Below are 22515 nucleotides of genomic sequence, written 5' to 3'. Positions count from 1 at the left end.
GATACGGCGACATCAGAAACAGAGCTGAATCCTTGCGAAAGTAAAAGAAGCGCAAAGTGTAAAGTGGTGCTAAAAAGTCAAATACTTGTGAAAGCAAGTGAAAAGACAAAATAATCAGGAAAGATAAAGAAAGAATTTAAATTGCTTTTCTTAGATGCTTCTAAAATGCTTCCTCAAATATCCCAAACGCATGAACTATATATACTTCCTCTTGACGTGCCTCCGATTTTCGTCTTAATTCATTATCTGTCACGTTTTCATCTTTTTAGCTTCTCGTTATGGAACTCTCCACTCGACGAAGTCAAGTGGGAATGACGATTTAGACTTAGGCACGCGCTATTTATGAAGCAAAAGGGAAAAAAATTGATAGCGGAGCCAACGCGGAGCCCCATAGTTATAGAGAAATGGTATATAACTATGCGACTCAGTTTTTTTGGTCATCGCGCGGGTACCCTGTGGTGTCGCCCGCCTGCCCGTGAAGCCAGCACAATTTGCGATAACTCCGTAAAACGTCACCTCAGTGAAAACATTATACAAGAATATGTTTTAGCACTACCCGAGAATGCTACATACTTAATAAAACCCCGAAAGGTACAGCAAAACTTACAATAATTTAGTTTTTAGTGTTTTTGTATTTACACTCACGGGAACCCTGCGTCTAATTTTTCCAGCGTTTTTGTTCTTCTAACTCGCGGCCGACACCAAGAGTATTGTTGATAAAGTTTTTGCATTATTTTCGTCGTGGCTAAAACCAAGAAAGAAAATCGACACATCTTAACACTTTTATAATATAAAGACGTACAAACGATGGATGGAGGGACAAACGATGTGTTTGGAAAAAGAAGGTAAGTAAGACTTCAATTTATAAACTTCGTCGGAGCTATGAAAAACTCGTGTTGACATATTTTTAGCACTCAATAAGATTAACAGTTGAAGCCATGTGAGGGCCTTTCCTAACTAGTAATTTAGCTAGTTTGTTTATCCATTATCCCATAAAAAGGATAGGAAGATCATGTGGTAATTGTGCGATTGATTGTCAGTAAACAAACGTCGCATCCTTTTTTAGAAAATGTTATTTCTTTGCCTTTAATTAATTCAAGAAGTGAACTATAATCCGCTTTACAAAAAATAACTTTTTCCCTGTAAGTAAATAAAGAACGATTTCTTATCTGGAAATTCTACATCACATTTAAGTTCTGTCAGCTCTTTTGTGAAAGATGTCGAGCGAGGACTGGTTTTAGTTATTTTGTGAGTTCGAAGAACATTTGAAATTTAAAATGAATTTTGGTTTAATTCTAGAAAAAAAAGGTTCATAAGGGGTTGCAGGTTTTTAAAAGATCTGTTTTACCTACACATTTCCCTTATGATTCTTTTTCTACAGCTTTTCCTATAAAAAAGGCCATTCAACCTCAGGCTCATCAGCCCCTAAAAAACAGACTTAATAATTAAATTACTAATCTTCTATTCTTAATGTTACTTGGAATTATTTTTAATTTTAGGTTTATTAATTAGGTTTTGTGCAGCATAACATTTATATCTTAAGTATTCTTCCGTAGCTTTTTGTCACTTTTCTCCATTTTTTTTTAGATGAATCCCAGCTGCCAGCTTTAGAGGTATGATGCTAGGATAGGATGTATTCATTAATACAGCTAAGTAACAAAAAGATAGATAGTAGTTACCAATGAAGACTTGTTATAAAAAAAACTAAACCAGCTAATAAAATAAACTAAAGTAGTCAGAAACTTTGAAAACAAGTTAGAGTGGTTTATTTCATTCACCCTTTGACAAAGTGGCTGGTACAAAACACTGACCAAAATTGGCCCCCTGTTAGACCGACCTCACGCACAAGAGAAGTACAAGGCCATGCGTGACAGGAGTAACGTCATGCTATGTAACATGTCTGTGCGTGACGGATTTGTATGAACTAGTTCCCACTTCACTCAAGTTTAGTAGTTTTACAGCCGTTTTCAGTCACACGCAAAGGCTAGTCTGAAAACTTGTCACGTGAAACTCGTGTTCTGTCAAAGTTTTCTGTGTTCATGAAAAATACCAAAACACCTCTCAGTAAATAACAGATTCTTATTTCAGAAGATTCATTATATATCAGAACTGTTACCAATTCGTACCTTTGAGCAGCCGTTGCTTTGATTTACTACGAGGAGGATCTTTGACATCTAAATTGTTAGCGTACAAGCGATGGACTTTATACACAAACCATTCGCTTACGTTCAAGGTTTGCGCGATCTCATTGTTTTGGAAACCACTGGCTTTCATCATTTTAACCCTCCATCTCAGCGAGTTTGGAAATGACTTCACCATTTTGCTCTCAAGCAAAACATCGATTATCCGGGTCTTACTCTGACCGCTCGCGCTCAGCGACGGCGGGAAAAGACAACCGTTGCTATAGGAACTTTGTCAAAAAACAGTTTCAAATTACAAGTTTTCTAAACCAACCTTTGCGTGTGACTGAGAACGGCTGTAACATTCACGCCAATAAATTCTAGCTGCAGTGCGTGTACCTTATATTAGTAATTGTTGGTTTTCAACTATCAACAAAACACGTGTGATCGAGATATCTTATAATATATATTTTTGTTTAATTGGTGTTATTTTAAGTTCAGCGTTTGATACGTTAAGTGCGTAGTGGAATCGATAGTTGAGATAAGGTGGTTGATACTTTAAGAGGTCATTAACTACCAAGAGAGACCACCTTGTTTTTGTGTGGGTGGTTAATATGAATACTCGAAATGGCATAAATCAGGCGACTCATGGTCTCACTTCACTGGTTCCCTAGTAGAATATTTACCTTTCTTTGACCAAACTAAACTTCCATGTTGTTTTTTTCTTTGGAAAACCAGTATGAGAATAAGATTGTATTTCTATGGATATTTATAGCAATTTTAGAACGACCAAAACCTGAGAACCCATACGTATTTCCGTAGAAGGAAAACGAGCTATATCGCACGTGTGGCTATTATTATAAGGGTCATGTGCTCTTTGATAAAATAAAACAAAATACGAATGATCTCAATGTTCCGCTTTCTCCGATATCGATGGCTTAATATTCCAAGGTCAGATACGACACGCTTGACAAGCTCTGCAATAATGAGCTGGATTGACAAAGTGTCACAATCAAACCGCGTAATGCTTCCTCCATTTTAAACACAAACATCAGAACAAAAATAGCTCCTAAAAACGTTGCTTTTGTTATTGACCTATGAATTAGATATCGGGAAGTAGAAGTATGGGGGTTATCCCGAGCCGATTCAGAGGGCGTCTGGCGAGGCCGCCACCCTTGTTTGGTCATGAGTATAGCTGTATAGAGTGAACAGGGGAAGGGAAGGGCTTATTGCACCGCAAATATGGGAACACACGAAAGCGAAATATTATGTGGCGCAAGGCAATGAAATAAACGCTTCACATTTTATATCCCCCATAAAAACACACACAAACATATATTTCTACCTTAATAAACTTAAATCTCGATAACTCGTATAATTTGTACTTTTTTCCTCAGTCTTATAATGTTCGAAATTTTCGAGTCTACGTGCCAATTAAATTCAGTTACAGAAAGAACTACGATTTGTATATTATCTTTATTGGCACTATTGCAGTACAAACGGAAGTTTATAATTTCCCCAATTATTGTCCATACTACCTACCTAATTACTTTTCTATAAATATCTAGGGCACCTTCGAGCGTTACAAATTCCACGAGATTTCTTTCTCAAAATTCTGTAATCTTTCTGAAAATTTGGAAATGTTTCTATCTGGCTGGCGCAATTGATAGTTTTATGGTGCATGGCGGAGCTGTCAGACATTCAGCGAATCTAATATAAACTATGGAACTAATGTCGTATCTGTCATCAAAGATAACTCATCGAACTTTTTCAGACTACACTGTTCACCTCTCACTGCAAGACATTCCGACCGCAAAAAAGCAACCCCACGGAAATTATCTACGCGACTTACATATTTCACTTAGCTGTCAGTCAGCGAGAAAAAGAGTACGCTTCCCATTTCGCAAGGAAATGCGAAACAATTAGTTTAATTGAATATCTTTTAAGACTGGCGACATAGCACGCTATGAAAATCAGCTGATTTTTGCTGTGTTTATTTTGAGGCATTGTATTGCCTTTTTTGTGAAAAAAGCCATGTTCCAATCCGGATAGAATTTGCACGTACACATATGTATACCAGAGGCGTAGCAGTTCCACCCACGCCATAATATTAACGTCACCTCCGCCTTCCTTATATACAATACCAAAATGATGCGCATTTTCCCATAAAGAGTTGATCGCCAGTTAGTGCGTTGCTTTGGGTATGTTTTTATGGATAACAACAATCTGTTCACATGAGCCCCGAATGAGGACATATGAGCTGTGCAAAATCTCGCACGGTTTTTAGCAAGAATAGATGTGCGGTCAAGTTTGGCAAAGTCTGTCGTGTGGGTAGCCTTGCGTTTCGGGGTCATAACATTGCTTACATCACTCAGTCTTGTAAAAGCGCTTACGTAGAAAGTGAGCGTCATCGTTATCAAGTCACCTATTGGGTATGTGTCATTGTCTCTTTCACACAAAGCGTAACTTTCATTTGCGTTTTGAAATAGTGTGAAGATAGCTATTTTTCAAGGAAAGGAAGAGCAGTTTCTTTTTCGAGCGGCTTTAGATGTAGTCTGTTCCCTCTTCAGCATGCCGTATATGATTGGCTCAATGTTACCACGTGACATGCATCTTCGTATGCGGAAATCGGAACAGCATCAGAGCGAATGGCTCAAAATGGCGAGCTTTGCTATTGGGGCTCGACATTCAGGGTTCTTTTCTCGCCTCCAAGATCGCCTACAAGATGCATTTTCTCATGCAGTCGCCCCCCGATTACAAGTTGATAAAAAGACGATCGAAAAGACGTGGAAACTTATGGACAAAGTAGTGAAATCATGTCAAAATCCGCGCATGAGTTTGAAGAACAGCCCACCATACATACTAGACATATTGCCTGACACCTACCAACATTTAAAGCTGATCGTGTCCAAATACGAAGATCGACTGCATATACTGAACGACTGTGAATATTTCCGAATTTACATCGACAATTTAATGAAGCAATCTAAACATGCTATCAAACTATTCAAAGAAGGGAAAGAGAGAATGTTCGACGAATCATCCACTTATCGCCGTAGCCTCACGAAACTAAGTCTCGTCTTCAGTCATATGCTTGCAGAGCTGAAGGCAATATTTCCATACGGAACATTTTCGGGAGAAAGCTTTAGAATCACTAAGTCTGATGCGGCAGATTTCTGGAAAAAGTCTTTTGGTGCAAGGTATGGTCAAAAGAAACTCGTAAATTTGCGATTATGAAGTATCCTAGTTGGACAGTCTATTTAGGTTCAAATTATAAAACATGAAAATTTTACTCTTTTAGCGCCGTGGTTTGGATTTGACCACAAAGGCATGTTGTGTTTTTTTATGTATTCTTTTTTAATGAGTTATTGTGAGTTGAAAATGCGTCCCGAATGTGCTATTTTTATGTGTAAATGAGAAAAACAATTTCAAAATGCCCTTGTATTATGCATAAGTTAAATGTATTTCAACCACACTCAGTAACCGGGCATTTAATTTTTAACTAGAAATCCTCTCGAAGACATGATAGCTTCTCAATCTATTACTCGGAGCTATTTTTTATCTAAAGCCAAAGTGATATTGTAATAATTTATAAGCATTTGTTTTTTCCAATCTGTTTCCTTAGAGTTGGACCTATCTCATCAAATTTCTCTCATTTGCAAACAAGGCAACAAAATAACCTTTTTTCGAAATTTATCTCTTCAAGAAAATGAAATAATTTTTAATTTGTTGTTTGTACCCATTTAAAGTGCTAAAGATAATATTTTGATTTCATGACTGGAAAGATTTTCTTTTTCATGAATTATAATAAATTGATGACATGTACTGAAGCATGTTTGTTTAGCATATTTGGATCCCTACTGAGAATTACAAACAGTTATGAAAATTATGGAGATTTAGTCTGGAATAGATAAATGGCAGTTTATGAGGGCGATCCATTGGGATGGGTGTGGCAATTACACCCTTTCTAGTAATCTGTAATTATCACACTACACTTAATTGCTTTAACTGTCTACACAACATAAGCTATGATAATAAAACTAGTCTTCTACTTTTAAAACATGCTCAACTTTCTTAGTCTTCAAAGTAAAGCTTGTCAAAGATCAAATCATCCTAAAAGATAAAAAAAGTCATTATGGTAACAGAAACCATAGCAACAAATTGCAATTGTATAGTATGTAGTTTTTGATAAGCATTTCTTACTTTTACTGTAATCTGGTTAAATTTGTTTAGTCATACATAGAAAATAAGGAAAGATAGTTATACATAATGACTTCCTGTGGTAATTGTACTTGCATTTGATGTTACATGTAACTTTGATTAGATGTTACATGACTTGATTAGATGTTACATGTAACGTGAAGAGCCATAAAAGCCCTCCTCTTTCTATTGTGGTGATCCCCAAATTTGACTTTTTATTATTCATGGTCTTCAAAGCCAAATAATGAGATTTATGTCTGGGTTTAAATCGGTGTTTCTTAAATCTTTTATTCTCAAGCGCAACAACAAATTAGCCATTGTTAGATGAAGCAAAGCAGGAAACTATTTTCCCACGATAAATTACAAACAAGAAATTACTATTCTATTTTGAGCATCTGACTTGGCTGGTTGGTTGTAAAGATTTTTTCTGTGATCTGCACATTTCATTCTTAGGTACATGATAATTAATCTGCACACCTTTACTCAGGTTCGTGAACACCTTGATGTGATCTGTGTTTGGACCTTACTTTTGTCCAAGATTTGTGATTCTTGAAAAAAAAACTTTAACACCAATCTAATAAAAAAAATCTTGTGGAATTTCATAATTTGTTTTTTTGTAAAAGGATGAAAAATAGATAGGAATGAATCCATTTCGGACGTCTAGAATTGTGAATTTAATCATGTAACTCAGCGATCATCTTTGAATGATGAGTGAACATAGCCTGGTCCTGAGGAGCCTGGTCTCCTATTTTATAACAATAAAATAAATAAATAATAAATAAATAAATAAAATTAAATCCATAAATTGTGAACCCCTTTAAACCTCTTTTCCAATGACTTGCCAATATTCTTAATACTATTTCCAGGTTTTTGTGTTATACATAAGTGAAAATATAATATATTATTTTAATTTCATTGTTGTGGATTTCTTTTAATCTAGTCGGTATTTTCATCTCCAGGACAATTGTGACATGGAAAATTTTCAGATCAACACTTGATTCTGTTCATCCTATATCCTCTGGGTTAGAGGCTATAGCCCTCAAATCGACCATCGACCTGACGTGCAACGATCACATATCGGTGTTTGAGTATGATGTGTTCACACGGCTATTCCAGCCCTGGTCACACCTGCTGCAAAACTGGAATCTTCTTGCTGTCACTCATCCTGGGTATTGTGCGTTCATGACATATGATGAGGTCAAGTCCCGACTGCAGAAACATGTTGACAAGCCTGGCAGGTACCATGTGCAAGGGCTTAGCTACATGGAATTTCATGGGCAGTCACACTCACCCACTCAAAATCCATTGACATCTTGTTTACACTTATTGGTTGGTATGCCACATGGTGGTACACAGAGTTATTCACAGCACTTTTCCAGTGTCCAGGAATACCTGTTTTTAATTCAATGAGAAGGGCCAGTAATAACACAGCATAGTATTCAAGTTAAATAGAGGATGGGGAATGGTGTTTAGGGATGTTCAGCATATTGGGAGGTGGTTTCCCAGTAGAATTAGTAAGGTGCGACTATAGAGTGTTAAGTGTATTGCTCAGCCTTAAGATCTTTGAGATATTTCTCAAAAGGAAGACTTATCATTGAATGTTTTCCTTGCAGTTACATATTTCGTCTGAGCTGCACTAAGCTTGGTCAGTGGGCCATTGGCTATGTAACACCTGAACACACCATTCTCCAGACGATACCTCAGAACAGGTCACTGTGCCAGGCTCTGATAGATGGTGCAAGGGAAGGCTAGTAAGTATATCACTAGTTGTGATATTAGATGGTTTGGCTTAGAAGAGCCCAGTGTAGATCTCACATGCTAAATAACATGATTCTGAAGATTTGGTACATTTTTACTAGTTTCTGCCAATAACAAAGGCATGTCCAAGGTTAAGTGTGTAGGGGCGTAGCCAGGGGGGGGGGTGGCCAAGGGGGCTACCTTCTAGAAGCCAAAAATACAGTAAATGTATGAGACATCTAAAACACAGGAGAAAATTGAAAGGGCCTTATGGACCCCCATCTGTTAAAATTTCGGGGCTACGCTGCTAAGGGGTCCCTTATTTCCTTGACCGCCATGTGTACACAAGTTTAGAGGATTATTTCATCATTTCTCTCTCAGTTATCTGTGTTTAGAGGCATATTTCGTCATTTCTCTCTCAGTTATCTGTACCCTGATGGTCAGGATCTCAACCCAGACCTGAGCCAGCACCTCATCACCCCCCCTGATGAGCATGTCAAAGTCACAGAAGAACAGTACGAACTCTACTGTGAAATGGGCTCCACTTTCCAGCTTTGCAAGATCTGTGCTGAGAACAACAAGGATGTGCGGATAGAGCCTTGTGGCCATCTTATGTGCCACTTATGTTTGGAGCAGTGGCAAGAAAAGGGTGGGGACGGCTGTCCATTTTGCCGCTCACCAATCAAGGACATTCAGACAGTTGTGGTAGACCCCTTCCAGCCAGGGGGAGTGGACAGGGCTCAGCGGCTAGCCGAGGACAGCGCGGAGGAGCATAGTGATCTTTATGATGAAGACGTCTTAGAGGTAAGAGCTAGGTGTAGTTGGCCTACTCAACAAAACTGCCAAGGTTGCCATCGTAGCGCATGGCGCCGGTGACTGATAATAGTATCTATAAGAGGTATTTATTACCCTGAGGATGGGTGCATTCACTTTCACCCTAATTCAAGTGGTAACGTTTGGCTACCAAAAATGTCCATAATACCCCAACTATTCTCTATCTCTCTACAGTCCCCTGCTTTTCAAATGTCCATAATATCCCAACTATTCTCTATCTCTTCACAGTATCCACCCATGGCATGGCCCAGCTCTTCCCATACCCATAATGCCTCATCAGCAGCACCTACTTCTTCTCGCTCAGACAGCGGTGACTACAGTGCGGCGCCACCCCCTTTACCAGAGCGGCGCATGCTCAACAGCACCAACACCCCCACCTCGCCCACCCTTATCGTCACCCACGCGTCCCCATTTGCGTCCCCAGGAAGATCTCCCTCGAATTCTCCTCGTCCATCGCCGAAAAACTCGCCAAGGACGTCACCGCGATCCTCGCCTTTTGCGTCTCCAACAGGCTCTCCGACATCGTCCCCAGTGGGGTCCCCAGCGCAGTCGCCTTCAGTATTCCGTAGAATCCCTCCCCCACCCCTACCAGATTCGGAATCTGACAGTTCTCCTCCTGCTATTCCTGAACGCAAGTACAAGAAGCAGATCACAAAGGGAAAGAGCAAGGCAAAGAATCCGATACCACCGGAAGTGAGGAACGCAGAACGCAAACTAGAATCAGCTGCCTCTAGGCCTCCTCCTCCAGCGTCGCTAAAGAAGATTAATTACGCCGAGCTTTCTTACCCAGCGCCGGAGGAGCCCCCGAGGGTTGAACGCAGGCGCGAAAGCCCCTCCCCTCCCCTGACAGACGTGCATGATGCCGCGTCCGAAGAAGAGGCCGAGCAATCCTACGACATCCCTCTCCCCGTGATGAAAGAGGAAATGAGTAAGAACTCCCGCGGCAAAAATGGCGGCGTTAATGACTTGGTCTTCCAGTCCGTGCAAGACCCGTTCGCGAATGACCCATTTCAGGACAGCGAGAGTTGGCCTCCTATGGGCTTCGAAGACAACGATGTCGCAGCAGCCAGGACTTCCTCCATGGACCCATCTTTATTACGGAAAGGAGCTTTCACCAAAGCCCACTCCACTGAAGACGTACTGGAGAAACAGGGGGAATCTTCTAAGATCTTCTCTTCCCCAAACATTTCTGACATTGACCCCAATATGAGCCCGAACAATAATTCAAAGCCGCCACTGGTGTCCAGGCGCTCGTGGTCTGGACCCGCCCGTAGCTATAGCAACCCGGCGTATCAAGGAGTTTTCGACCCGAATAACCTTGAAGCAAATAATGGCGAGAGAGAAGATGATAGAAAGGCGACGCCGAATGACGAGATGACGTTTTACGAGGAGGATTTTCAGATTCTTGAAGCGCTGGGTTATTCTAGGGACGCTATAAAACGAGCGCTTATTGTGGCGGAAAACAACTTTGCAATGGCGAGAAAAATTTTACGCGAGTTCGCACCGTCAAAGTAGGATTCACAAAGATAATTGAATGAAAAATAAATGGTAGAATAAAAAAAATGTTTTTTTTGGGAGAAAGGAGCTGTGCATTCAAATGCACAAGTTTCTGGGTTTCTCTCTGCATAATAGAAAAAGCAAATATTCTTTTTACGCCCTGTAGGACAGGCATTTTTTAGAGGTCGTTATTTATTACATGGCCAACAAGACATTGTGCATAGTTGCACGAAAACATGTAGTTTTTTCTTCACGTATGCGAGATGACCCGTCTTGAAAACATTTGTAAAGCAGAATGGATTGAAAACAATCCAATCCCTTATCACTTAACAGTAAAATAAAATCGCAAAGATTTATTCAAATGCAATAAATGTAAGATTTCAGAATATTTCTGTATACGCGAAGGTTTTAGACATTGGACTTTGAATGGAGATGGAGCTGTAGCTATATGCATTCTTAGCCTAAGTATCAGGCTTTTTTAGGGGGGTGGGGGGGGGGGAAGGGGAAAAAGTCCTCTTCCCTTCTCTCCCCAGTCCCCTCTCCTCTGAAGGCCGGATGCTCAGGCTAAATCCTTCTGCCTTACTATACTCGGGGTTGTCGCCGTTTTGCTTGGATGTGACGCTGTATCCCTCGAAGAACCAAGGCTCACCCCTTCCCCTCCCCCTTATTATCAGGTTTTTATAAGAATCCAAGAACTCGTCCTAGACACAGGCCTCCTCACGGTCAATCTAAGAATTCAGGGAACCCGGTAAGGACCCCGAGAGCCATGCAAGATTACTATAGCTGGAGTTTGCCCCTAAGAGAGTTATGGATCTCATCATAGCAAGCTTTACCTCCTCATTAACCTTTTTCATCAAGGCAACAGCCACTCCTTTAGAGCAGGGGTACAAGAAACATACTATTTGACAGAGCTGTAGAAGAACTTTAAATATTGGGTAGCACAATACAGAAACATTAAGAAAACATGGGGGCAAATACACGCCCCTACTGGTCATTCCCTTATTTTTTTTTAAACATTGGGGAGCGGAGGCAGTGCGCAACCCTGCTACGGCCATTTGATTCGATTCATTGGGTTATATTTCGTAAAATATAAAGATCACGACAATAATCAAGCAAAAAAATAATGTTGGCTGTCTTGTGAAGGTTTTGGAAGGAGTTCCGAAATCACGACAAGCATTGAGATAGATTTCAGCTCACTTTTCTGCTGTTGTATATCATTAAACAATGTGCCAGGGGGAGGGGGGGGGGGGGGAGGAAAGCAAAGGTGCCATAATTGCTCTAATAAGCGTCCTTGAGGCTAATTTTATGTCCCAGGCGAGGGGCCTAATACAAAACTATCTCATGATAAAAATTATTTTTAACATGCAAGGGCTAAAACCCCTCCCACAACCATAGCAAAACAAGCTTGCAATAGTAGCGCTAGTAGTCCGGTGTTTCAATCTATACATAGCGGACAAAAGCACCAAACTTTGCTCAAAGATAGCCAAGAGGATGCTAATTAATATTGAGACCGGTGCCCACCGGTACCACTTGAGGATTTCGTGTAATAACGGAATGAAAATAAGAAAAAAGCGTCCATCACGGGCTTCCTGTGGTGAAATTTGAAAGACCTTGTATTTCCAAAACTAAGGCGAAATCTCTGATTGTTTTATTCTTGTAGGGGAAATATAACGCTATTTGTTAATTTCAAGATATTTAATTTCAAGAATTTCAAGATAAAACTGTCGTCGGCTGCATTAAAACGCTTTATCTAAGAGAAAATGTTTTCAAGGCTAGACCCAATCCCCCTCACGGTTATCCAAGATGGCGGCTTATATTGGCATAGTATACGCTGTAAGTACATCATAAAATCGCGTATTTTAGGTGAAAAAAAGCTCATACTTTATGTATCAAGGACTTACAATGTCAAAAACCTACTAAATATGAACTTTTGTCTTGAATTTTAATGTATTTTTTCTAAATCTGCGATTATCGCAATTATCGGGTATTTTGTCGTAGGCTAAAGAGGTAGAGCTGGAATTAATAGGGGGCTTTTTAAATGTATGTCAACTAGACACCACAGAACAACGAGATGCTTTAGATATGCCTCCTCAATCAAAGTAATTAGTTTGTGAATCTTTTCTTGAGAATATTAAAGGATTTAGACGTTCTGCAGAAGAAACACCTGTAGAAACTCTAGTTGTCGCAAATAGCGCAAAATGGCACAGGAATTATCACAAATTTGCGGCATTAATGCTCGAAAGCCTTTAAAAACGAAAAAAGGTGACTAGAAGAGGAACTGCGAAAAAAAAAACAGTGCTTATTTCTCCCTACGTGTGCATTATAGTGACGAGGTTGAACGTATTGCATGCTTTTAACAGGATAGCAACCAACCTCCAACGAATCGCCGCAGCAATAGAGGACTATGTTATTAACTTAAAGATGTCTTAATGATGACCTCAGGGATGGAAAAAGCCGTGGAGCATAAGTAAAGGAAAGGTCTCCAGGAAGCGAGAGAGGATGATAAAAAAATGTAGAGCTTTTGTCAGGCTTATAGGATATAAAATATTATCAGAATATATAAGTGGAAGCTGTTGAAAATGGTACGTACCTTTTTTGTGATGCCCAAGCTCCACAATGCGCATAAGAAATGAAATAGTTTTAGAGGCTTTTTCTAAGGCGCACGATCAGTGATCGGCGGACCGTTATTGTAATAAAGGGAAAAAAGTCATTCTAAAATAAACTGAAAGAGACTTTTCAGAATGATGCGAGTACGCTAGCTTGTGTGCAGGGTCCGCTGGGATTTCTTTTCCAAACAGATTTTTCCTTCGACGGTGCTATAAACAAGTGTACACAAACTCGGTACTAGCGTCAACCTTAGGAGGACACGTTTAGGCCCAAACCTGACGTAAGCCAGAATTATTATATGTAAGATATAAACGATCAGATGGTTTTGAGCGCCATATCCGTAAACGCCAGCCACCACTGCCGATCTATATACTGGCCGCTTTAGCCCGTAACTAGCATGGGCTAGAGCGAGGCTCTCGCCTCGGAAACAATTGTGATAATTTGATTTTAAAAATAACATAGGGCCGTGATGGAAAGATAAACAAATGATCCGAGTTGTCATGGTATATTTTATAAACGCACAACAGGCTAGGAAAAGTCTCCCTCATCGGTAGCTGATTTTTTTCCTGGTGACGGGACTATTAATTACAGCCGCGCTGGTTGAATCAGAGCTCTGTAACCCTTAATATAATGCTTAGACAGTTCATTGAAAGAAAATTTCTGGTGAAATTCATGTGCACCACCTATTGTGCTTATTTGATGGACGGAAATCAGTCATATTATGTTAGCAAAAGGGATGTAAAAAAGGCCGCGCGGAGCCTGGGTTCCAGTAGATTTCCTTCTTCAAATTTAGCTTTTTATAGCTATCTATACGTTTTTCTGTTCGGAATTCGATAGAGTATAGTTTAAATGATAGAAATCGTTTTCAAATATGTGCATTTTTATCTTTTTTTGCCTCATGAAAAGGTATGAAAATCTCACCACAGGGTACCCGCAACTCCAGATTTCTAAAAATAATAATTGCTCTTTATCTATGGATCCGCTAATGGTACCGGTGGGCACCGGTCTCATTATTAATTACCATCTCATAGGCTATAATTATACCAAGTTTGGTGCTTTTGTCCGCTGTGTATAGATTTAGCTCTTTTTGTGCACTAAGCAACCCGACTATAGTACTGTCAGTTATTGTTACTTCCATTCTTTGGGGTACAGTCCCCCGCTTTGTCAGCAAAGTCTGCCTGAGAGGTGCTTATTTTGATCAGCCTTGTTTAATCATTAGGCAAAAACAGTACACAATACCATCTTGTTAAGTGAGTTTATTATTTAATACCAAGCATTGACTGCAGGGTTTTAGCCTCTACTTCAGCTTCTTCTTGGGACGGAGGTTGTTGCTATGACCACACTTCTTCTTTCTGCAGTTAGTTGCACGGGGGTGCAGGCGAGCATAACACCTGAGAAAACAATCACCAATTGAGCTTCTACTGCTTGGAAGTGAGAAACAGATATACCGGCTTCACTGTCATTAGCCAAGCAGCATGATAAAAATGCCTGAAGGCACATCAGTACGCAATGGAACCCTCCATGTTATAAAGTATTTAAATAAACAAAATCAAAACAAAGAAACTTGCATGCCAATTACTGTAGAGAATTTTCTCCAATCTGTCTTGCTGGTCATGTATACTGTATAATACAGTTTTTTTGTTCTTCAAGTTCAAGATTATCAATCTAACCACTTAAGTTTCATCAAATATCTTGCAGCTGTATATATGACTTACTTGCGGCAGATCATCTTGTCGCAGTTGTATTTCTGGGCCAGAATCCTTAAACTTGGCTCAATCACACCCCCACGAAGACGGAGAACAAGATGAAGGGTCGACTCTGGAATACAAATTGAATTGCTATTGGTTACTTCTTCCATCATCTGTAAATCATCAGTTGGCCAATCACACCACCATTTTATGCCACCCAAAAATTCCATTGGCTTTCAAGAGAGTAACTTAGATGCTATTAAACAAAGATTGTTACTGTAGTTTACAACATCCTGCGAACTATCACTGACAATTTCAAACAGCGAAATCACCTTCTGGCTTCCATCCTTTCAAATCCTAGAAGCAGGTTCACTGGCCAACACTGAAATGGTCATATCACATCCCTGCAGGGTGCTGACCAATCAAAACGCACCAAATGGGATACTGTCAGTTTGAATGACAGGAGCAAGACCAATCAAAAAGCACCAAATGGGATACTGTCAGTTTGAATGACAGGAGCAAGACCAATCAAAAAGCACCAAGTGGGATACTGTCAGTTTGAATGACAGGAGCAAGACCAATCAGAAAGCACCAAATGGGATACCGCAGTTTGAATGACAGGAGCAAGACCAATCAAAAAGCACCAAACGGGAAACTGTCAGTTTGAATGACAGGAGCAAGACCAATCAAAAAGCACCAAATGGGATACTGTCAGTTTGAATGAAAGGAGCAAGACCAATCAAAAAGCACCAAATGGGATACTGTCAGTTTGAATGACAGGAGCAAGACCAATCAAAAAGCACCAAATGGGATACCGCAGTTTGAATGACAGGAGCAAGACCAATCAAAAAGCACCAAATGGGAAACTGTCAGTTTGAATGACAGGAGCAAGACCAATCAAAAAGCACCAAATGGGATACTGTCAGTTTGAATGACAGGAGCAAGACCAATCAAAAAGCACCAAATGGGATATTGTCAGTTTGAATGACAAAAGCAAAACCAATCAAAAAGCACCAAATGGGAAACTGTCAGTTTGAATGACAGAAGCAAGAAAGTGGTTTGGCAGGAGAAATTGTTAACAGAGTTTGGAAAATATTGAAAATAACGTTGACCTGACCAGGGTTAGAACCTGCTTGAGAGACGAAGCCTGTACCACTGAGCTATTACGCCACTATTTTATATGCCACTAGTTTGCTCTAAAATGAGGTGCCTGTGACAGCAGTGTGTGAAAGGCTAGAGTTTACAACAGAGCTGTTACCTTTTTTGATATTGTAGTCAGACAGGGTGTGAAAGACTAGAGTTAACAGTTGAGCTGTTACCTTTCTGGATATTGTAGTCAGACAGGGGGTGAAAGACTAGAGTTAACAGTTGAGCTGTTACCTTTCTGGATATTGTAGTCAGACAGGGGGTGAAAGACAAGAGTTAACAGTTGAGCTGTTACCTTTCTGGATATTGTAGTCAGACAGGGGGTGAAAGACTAGAGTTAACAGTTGAGCTGTTACCTTTCTGGATATTGTAGTCAGACAGGGGGTGAAAGACTAGAGTTAACAGTTGAGCTGTTACCTTTCTGGATATTGTAGTCAGACAGGGGGTGAAAGACAAGAGTTAACAGTTGAGCTGTTACCTTTCTGGATATTGTAGTCAGACAGGGGGTGAAAGACTAGAGTTAACAGTTGAGCTGTTACCTTTCTGGATATTGTGGTCAGACAGGGGGTGAAAGACTAGAGTTAACACTTGAGCTGTTACCTTTCTGGATATTGTAGTCAGACAGGGGGTGAAAGACTAGAGTTAACACTTGAGCTGTTACCTTTCTGGATATTGTAGTCAGACAGGGGGTGAAAGACTAGAGTTAACACTTGAGCTGTTACCTTTCTGGATATTGTAGTCAGACAGGGGGTGAAAGACTAGAGTTAACAGTTGAGCTGTTACCTTTCTAGATATTGTGGTCAGACAGGGGGTGAAAGACTAGAGTTAACAGTTGAGCTGTTACCTTTCTGGATATTGTAGTCAGACAGGGGGTGAAAGACTAGAGTTAACAGTTGAGCTGTTACCTTTCTGGATATTGTGGTCAGACAGGGGGTGAAAGACTAGAGTTAACAGTTGAGCTGTTACCTTTCTGGATATTGTGGTCAGACAGGGGGTGAAAGACTAGAGTTAACAGTTGAGCTGTTACCTTTCTGGATATTGTGGTCAGACAGGGGGTGAAAGACTAGAGTTAACAGTTGAGCTGTTACCTTTCTGGATATTGTAGTCAGACAGGGGGTGAAAGACTAGAGTTAACAGTTGAGCTGTTACCTTTCTAGATATTGTGGTCAGACAGGGGGTGAAAGACTAGAGTTAACAGTTGAGCTGTTACCTTTCTGGATATTGTAGTCAGACAGGGGGTGAAAGACTAGAGTTAACACTTGAGCTGTTACCTTTCTGGATATTGTAGTCAGACAGGGGGTGAAAGACTAGAGTTAACAGTTGAGCTGTTACCTTTCTAGATATTGTGGTCAGACAGGGGGTGAAAGACTAGAGTTAACAGTTGAGCTGTTACCTTTCTGGATATTGTAGTCAGACAGGGGGTGAAAGACTAGAGTTAACAGTTGAGCTGTTACCTTTCTGGATATTGTGGTCAGACAGGGGGTGAAAGACTAGAGTTAACAGTTGAGCTGTTACCTTTCTGGATATTGTGGTCAGACAGGGGGTGAAAGACTAGAGTTAACAGTTGAGCTGTTACCTTTCTGGATATTGTGGTCAGACAGGGGGTGAAAGACTAGAGTTAACAGTTGAGCTGTTACCTTTCTGGATATTGTAGTCAGACAGGGGGTGAAAGACTAGAGTTAACAGTTGAGCTGTTACCTTTCTAGATATTGTGGTCAGACAGGGGGTGAAAGACTAGAGTTAACAGTTGAGCTGTTACCTTTCTGGATATTGTAGTCAGACAGGGGGTGAAAGACTAGAGTTAACAGTTGAGCTGTTACCTTTCTGGATATTGTAGTCAGACAGGGGGTGAAAGACTAGAGTTAACAGTTGAGCTGTTACCTTTCTGGATATTGTAGTCAGACAGGGGGTGAAAGACTAGAGTTAACAGTTGAGCTGTTACCTTTCTGGATATTGTAGTCAGACAGGGGGTGAAAGACTAGAGTTAACAGTTGAGCTGTTACCTTTCTGGATATTGTAGTCAGACAGGGGGTGAAAGACAAGAGTTAACAGTTGAGCTGTTACCTTTCTGGATATTGTAGTCAGACAGGAGGTGAAAGACTAGAGTTAACAGTTGAGCTGTTACCTTTCTGGATATTGTGGTCAGACAGGGGGTGAAAGACTAGGGTTAACACTTGAGCTGTTACCTTTCTGGATATTGTAGTCAGACAGGGGGTGAAAGACTAGAGTTAACACTTGAGCTGTTACCTTTCTGGATATTGTAGTCAGACAGGGGGTGAAAGACTAGAGTTAACACTTGAGCTGTTACCTTTCTGGATATTGTAGTCAGACAGGGGGTGAAAGACTAGAGTTAACAGTTGAGCTGTTACCTTTCTAGATACTGTGGTCAGACAGGGGGTGAAAGACTAGAGTTAACAGTTGAGCTGTTACCTTTCTGGATATTGTAGTCAGACAGGGGGTGAAAGACTAGAGTTAACAGTTGAGCTGTTACCTTTCTGGATATTGTGGTCAGACAGGGGGTGAAAGACTAGAGTTAACAGTTGAGCTGTTACCTTTCTGGATATTGTGGTCAGACAGGGGGTGAAAGACTAGAGTTAACAGTTGAGCTGTTACCTTTCTGGATATTGTGGTCAGACAGGGGGTGAAAGACTAGAGTTAACAGTTGAGCTGTTACCTTTCTGGATATTGTAGTCAGACAGGGGGTGAAAGACTAGAGTTAACAGTTGAGCTGTTACCTTTCTAGATATTGTGGTCAGACAGGGGGTGAAAGACTAGAGTTAACAGTTGAGCTGTTACCTTTCTGGATATTGTAGTCAGACAGGGGGTGAAAGACTAGAGTTAACAGTTGAGCTGTTACCTTTCTAGATATTGTGGTCAGACAGGGGGTGAAAGACTAGAGTTAACAGTTGAGCTGTTACCTTTCTGGATATTGTAGTCAGACAGGGGGTGAAAGACTAGAGTTAACAGTTGAGCTGTTACCTTTCTGGATATTGTGGTCAGACAGGGGGTGAAAGACTAGAGTTAACAGTTGAGCTGTTACCTTTCTGGATATTGTAGTCAGACAGGGGGTGAAAGACTAGAGTTAACAGTTGAGCTGTTACCTTTCTGGATATTGTAGTCAGACAGGGGGTGAAAGACTAGAGTTAACAGTTGAGCTGTTACCTTTCTGGATATTGTAGTCAGACAGGGGGTGAAAGACTAGAGTTAACAGTTGAGCTGTTACCTTTCTGGATATTGTAGTCAGACAGGGGGTGAAAGACTAGAGTTAACAGTTGAGCTGTTACCTTTCTGGATATTGTAGTCAGACAGGGTGCGACCATCTTCCAACTGCTTGCCGGCAAAGATCAATCTCTGCTGGTCAGGAGGGATTCCTGTGAAAACAACAACAAATGGCCAACCTCATTTTCAGTCCCAGTTGCCTTCTAATCACAGTCATCAATCATATCAATCCAATCAATTATATTATCCAATCAACTTTATCAACCTTATACCCAAATGTTCTCAAGTACTCAGAAATGACCATTTCGGGGCTACTGCGAAGCCTTTGAGACTATCTGAATGCACAACTCTGGGTATTTTATTTTCTTTATTCTAAATGTGTCTAACAATACTAGAATCAGGCTTTGACCAGATTTACATCAAGGTGGAGACACGTTTATTTTGATTTTTTATTGCCTCACAGTACAGGTCTAGTGTAAGATAACCTCCACTCGTGAGTACTCGTGAGACTCTTGCATAAACCTCCACTCGTGAGACTCTTGCATAAACCTCCACTCGTGAGTACTCTAGACTCTTGCATAAACCTCCACTCGTGAGTACTCGAGACTCTTGCATAAACCTCCACTCGTGAGTACTTGTGACTCTTGCATAAACCTCCACTCGTGAGTACTTGTGACTCTTGCATAAACCTCCACTCGTGAGTACTCGTGAGACTCTTGCATAAACCTCCACTTGTGAGTACTCGAGACTCTTGCATAAACCTCCACTTGTGAGTACTCGAGACTCTTGCATAAACCTCCACTCGTGAGTACTCGTGAGGCTCTTGCATAAACCTCCACTCGTGAGTACTCGTGAGACTCTTGCATAAACCTCCACTTGTGAGTACTCGAGACTCTTGCATAAACCTCCACTTGTGAGTACTCGAGACTCTTGCATAAACCTCCACTTGTGAGTACTCGAGACTCTTGCATAAACCTCCACTCGTGAGTACTCGTGAGGCTCTTGCATAAACCTCCACTCGTGAGTACTTGTGACTCTTGCATAAACCTCCACTCGTGAGTACTTGTGACTCTTGCATAAACCTCCACTCGTGAGTACTTGTGACTCTTGCATAAACCTCCACTCGTGAGTACTTGTGACTCTTGCATAAACCTCCACTCGTGAGTACTCGAGACTCTTGCATAAACCTCCACTCGTGAGTACTTGTGACTCTTGCATAAACCTCCACTCGTGAGTACTTGTGACTCTTGCATAAACCTCCACTCGTGAGTACTTGTGACTCTTGCATAAACCTCCACTCGTGAGTACTCGAGACTCTTGCATAAACCTCCACTTGTGAGTACTCGAGACTCTTGCATAAACCTCCACTTGTGAGTACTCGAGACTCTTGCATAAACCTCCACTCGTGAGTACTTGTGACTCTTGCATAAACCTCCACTTGTGAGTACTCGTGAGACTCTTGCATAAACCTCCACTCGTGAGTACTCGTGAGACTCTTGCATAAACCTCCACTCGTGAGTACTCTAGACTCTTGCATAAACCTCCACTCGTGAGTACTCGTGAGACTCGTGCGTATTCTACTCGACAGTGGCCTGTGAGTGTTGTGTAAAAAAATGTGAACACTCTTCGCTGTAACGCAACAGCGTGAGGCATAAAACAAATCGCAAATAACACTTGATCGACTTAGAGAACAGGGCTAAAAACATCTACATTTTCAGTCATCATCCCTGCTAGGATTTTTAAGGCATTGCAGAAAGCATTGCAAAAGGATATTAGCTAAATAAGAATAGCTGCTGACTTTGAAGCAAGTTGTAAACATTAACATGTAAAAGTCTAGCAAGCGAGACTTTGTATACAGTGACTAGACTGCGTGACCTGGCGAGTTTGTTTTTCACACATTGTTGATTATTTTGTAACTCGCATGGCAACAATTAAAGTAACACATGTTATTGGATTCAGAAGCTTAGACAAACTAGAGCAAAGTAAGATTTCTTGATTTAGAAATGGAAAGGTCGGTTTTGCTTTTGGCCTGAATCGGCGAGGATGAAATCAACACAAAGCGAGAATTGCATTGGTTTTCAAGCATTTAACTGGGTTTCGAGAATTCATAAATTCAAAATAAATGCTCGAGGTGAAATATATCTTGTCAGCTTTGCTTGTAAGGACAGGGAAGATTAGGGATATTGATCGACAGAAGCCAATACCCTATGCTTGGATCTTTTTCAAATGTGTGTGCGATTCTATGCGCTACTTTGTGTATTGTTAGGGTAAAATTTGCAAGTATTGAGACGGAGATAAGCGTTTAAAGTCTCACAAACTCAACTTTAGATTATTTTTAAGAATTTGATTGATAAGTGAGAAGAAGAGGAAATTATTTTCAACACAACCGTTACTTTTTAAAACCTTTCAATTAGCAAAGAACAGTTTAAAGTATTTAGAGATACTCTTTTCCTTTTGCAAAGTAAATAAAATATTTCCTACGAACTTGTGTTAAAGCGTCAAATTGTCACGCATTTCGCCTACGAGAATAAATTGAACCTGTCCTCATCGTTTCTTCGTCGTATCTTGCACGTTTGTGTTTGCTTCTGTTAAACTTCTGATCAGCCACAAACTGTTCGAGATATTATTTCAAGATGTATTTTTTTAAAGCGAATCAGCATTTCATACGAACATGTTTTTATAGAGCGATTAAATATTTTGTCTACAAAGGAAAGAACAAAAAATTGTCTTCATCGTTGTCGAGTGGCGAGTGTCATAGTTCTCGATTGCCTCATTAAAAGTGCGAGTCTTGATTCTTGAGTGGTGAGAGTGCTCATGAGAACTCAACACTTGCGAGTGGAGGTTGCTACCCTAGACCTGTACTGGAATTCAAAAGTTTTATTTCACATGGTTCTCCCCTTTTCACAAAATAGTTACATAATGGCAGCCAGATATGCCTTACTATGCCTTTGAATTAACCAAATTGCTTCATCCTAGAATAGTTTAGGAGGGCCATGGGTTAGAAATCTGTCAAAAGTTATTATGTTACCCTCGTTAAATAAAGTTTATTGCATTGTATTGTATTAATCATTCAGTATTCTAAAGCAGGTGATTACCTTCCTTATTTTATCCAATTAAAATACTAATAACAATGGAATAATAGACTGACCTTCCTTATCCTGAATCTTAGCCTTGACATTCTCGATGGTGTCGCTAGGCTCAACCTCAAGGGTGATGGTTTTACCCGTCAGGGTTTTGACAAAAATCTGCATGGTGCTGGTTAGCTCCTTCCTGCAAACTGACAAGGGAGCAATAGAGTTTGCTTAAATTGAACTGATGAAAAATTATCACAATTGAGGGGGTACAATCTTAAAAACATAAATTAAAGGTAAGCGAAGTTGTCAAACCAGTCAAATGCTTACAATGATTTAAGTCAAAAGCCTGGTTATGCCTGACATACTTTATCCATGCAAATCGATCATCGGAAA

General features: G+C 40.4%; 2 protein-coding genes across 2 annotated transcripts; one reads left to right on the top strand and one right to left on the bottom strand.

The window, feature by feature from the left end:
• The first annotated feature begins 4313 nt into the window (after positions 1–4313).
• On the top strand, positions 4314–10776 carry LOC116608807 (E3 ubiquitin-protein ligase CBL-B-B). The gene is made up of 5 exons (XM_048732721.1): positions 4314–5320; positions 7280–7558; positions 7934–8071; positions 8480–8861; positions 9120–10776. Exons 1-5 carry the CDS (start codon positions 4692–4694, stop codon positions 10404–10406), a joined length of 2715 nt encoding a protein of 904 aa, XP_048588678.1. The 5' UTR covers positions 4314–4691; the 3' UTR covers positions 10407–10776.
• A 3460-nt stretch (positions 10777–14236) lies between these two features.
• LOC5499773 (ubiquitin-60S ribosomal protein L40) lies at positions 14237–22353 on the bottom strand. Its single transcript, XM_048732173.1, has 4 exons — positions 22197–22353; positions 19114–19200; positions 14711–14813; positions 14237–14386 (listed from the first exon to the last, which is right to left on the bottom strand). The coding sequence occupies exons 1-4, from the start codon at positions 22297–22299 to the stop codon at positions 14293–14295; spliced, it is 387 nt and encodes a 128-aa protein (XP_048588130.1). The 5' UTR covers positions 22300–22353; the 3' UTR covers positions 14237–14292.
• Positions 22354–22515: the final 162 nt, after the last annotated feature.

Source organism: Nematostella vectensis, chromosome 9 (genome assembly GCF_932526225.1).
Source record: "Nematostella vectensis chromosome 9, jaNemVect1.1, whole genome shotgun sequence".
In the NCBI taxonomy this organism is placed as follows: domain Eukaryota; kingdom Metazoa; phylum Cnidaria; class Anthozoa; order Actiniaria; family Edwardsiidae; genus Nematostella; species Nematostella vectensis.
Note: the sequence above shows the minus strand (reverse complement) of the source record. Positions and strands in the feature narration are given on the sequence as shown.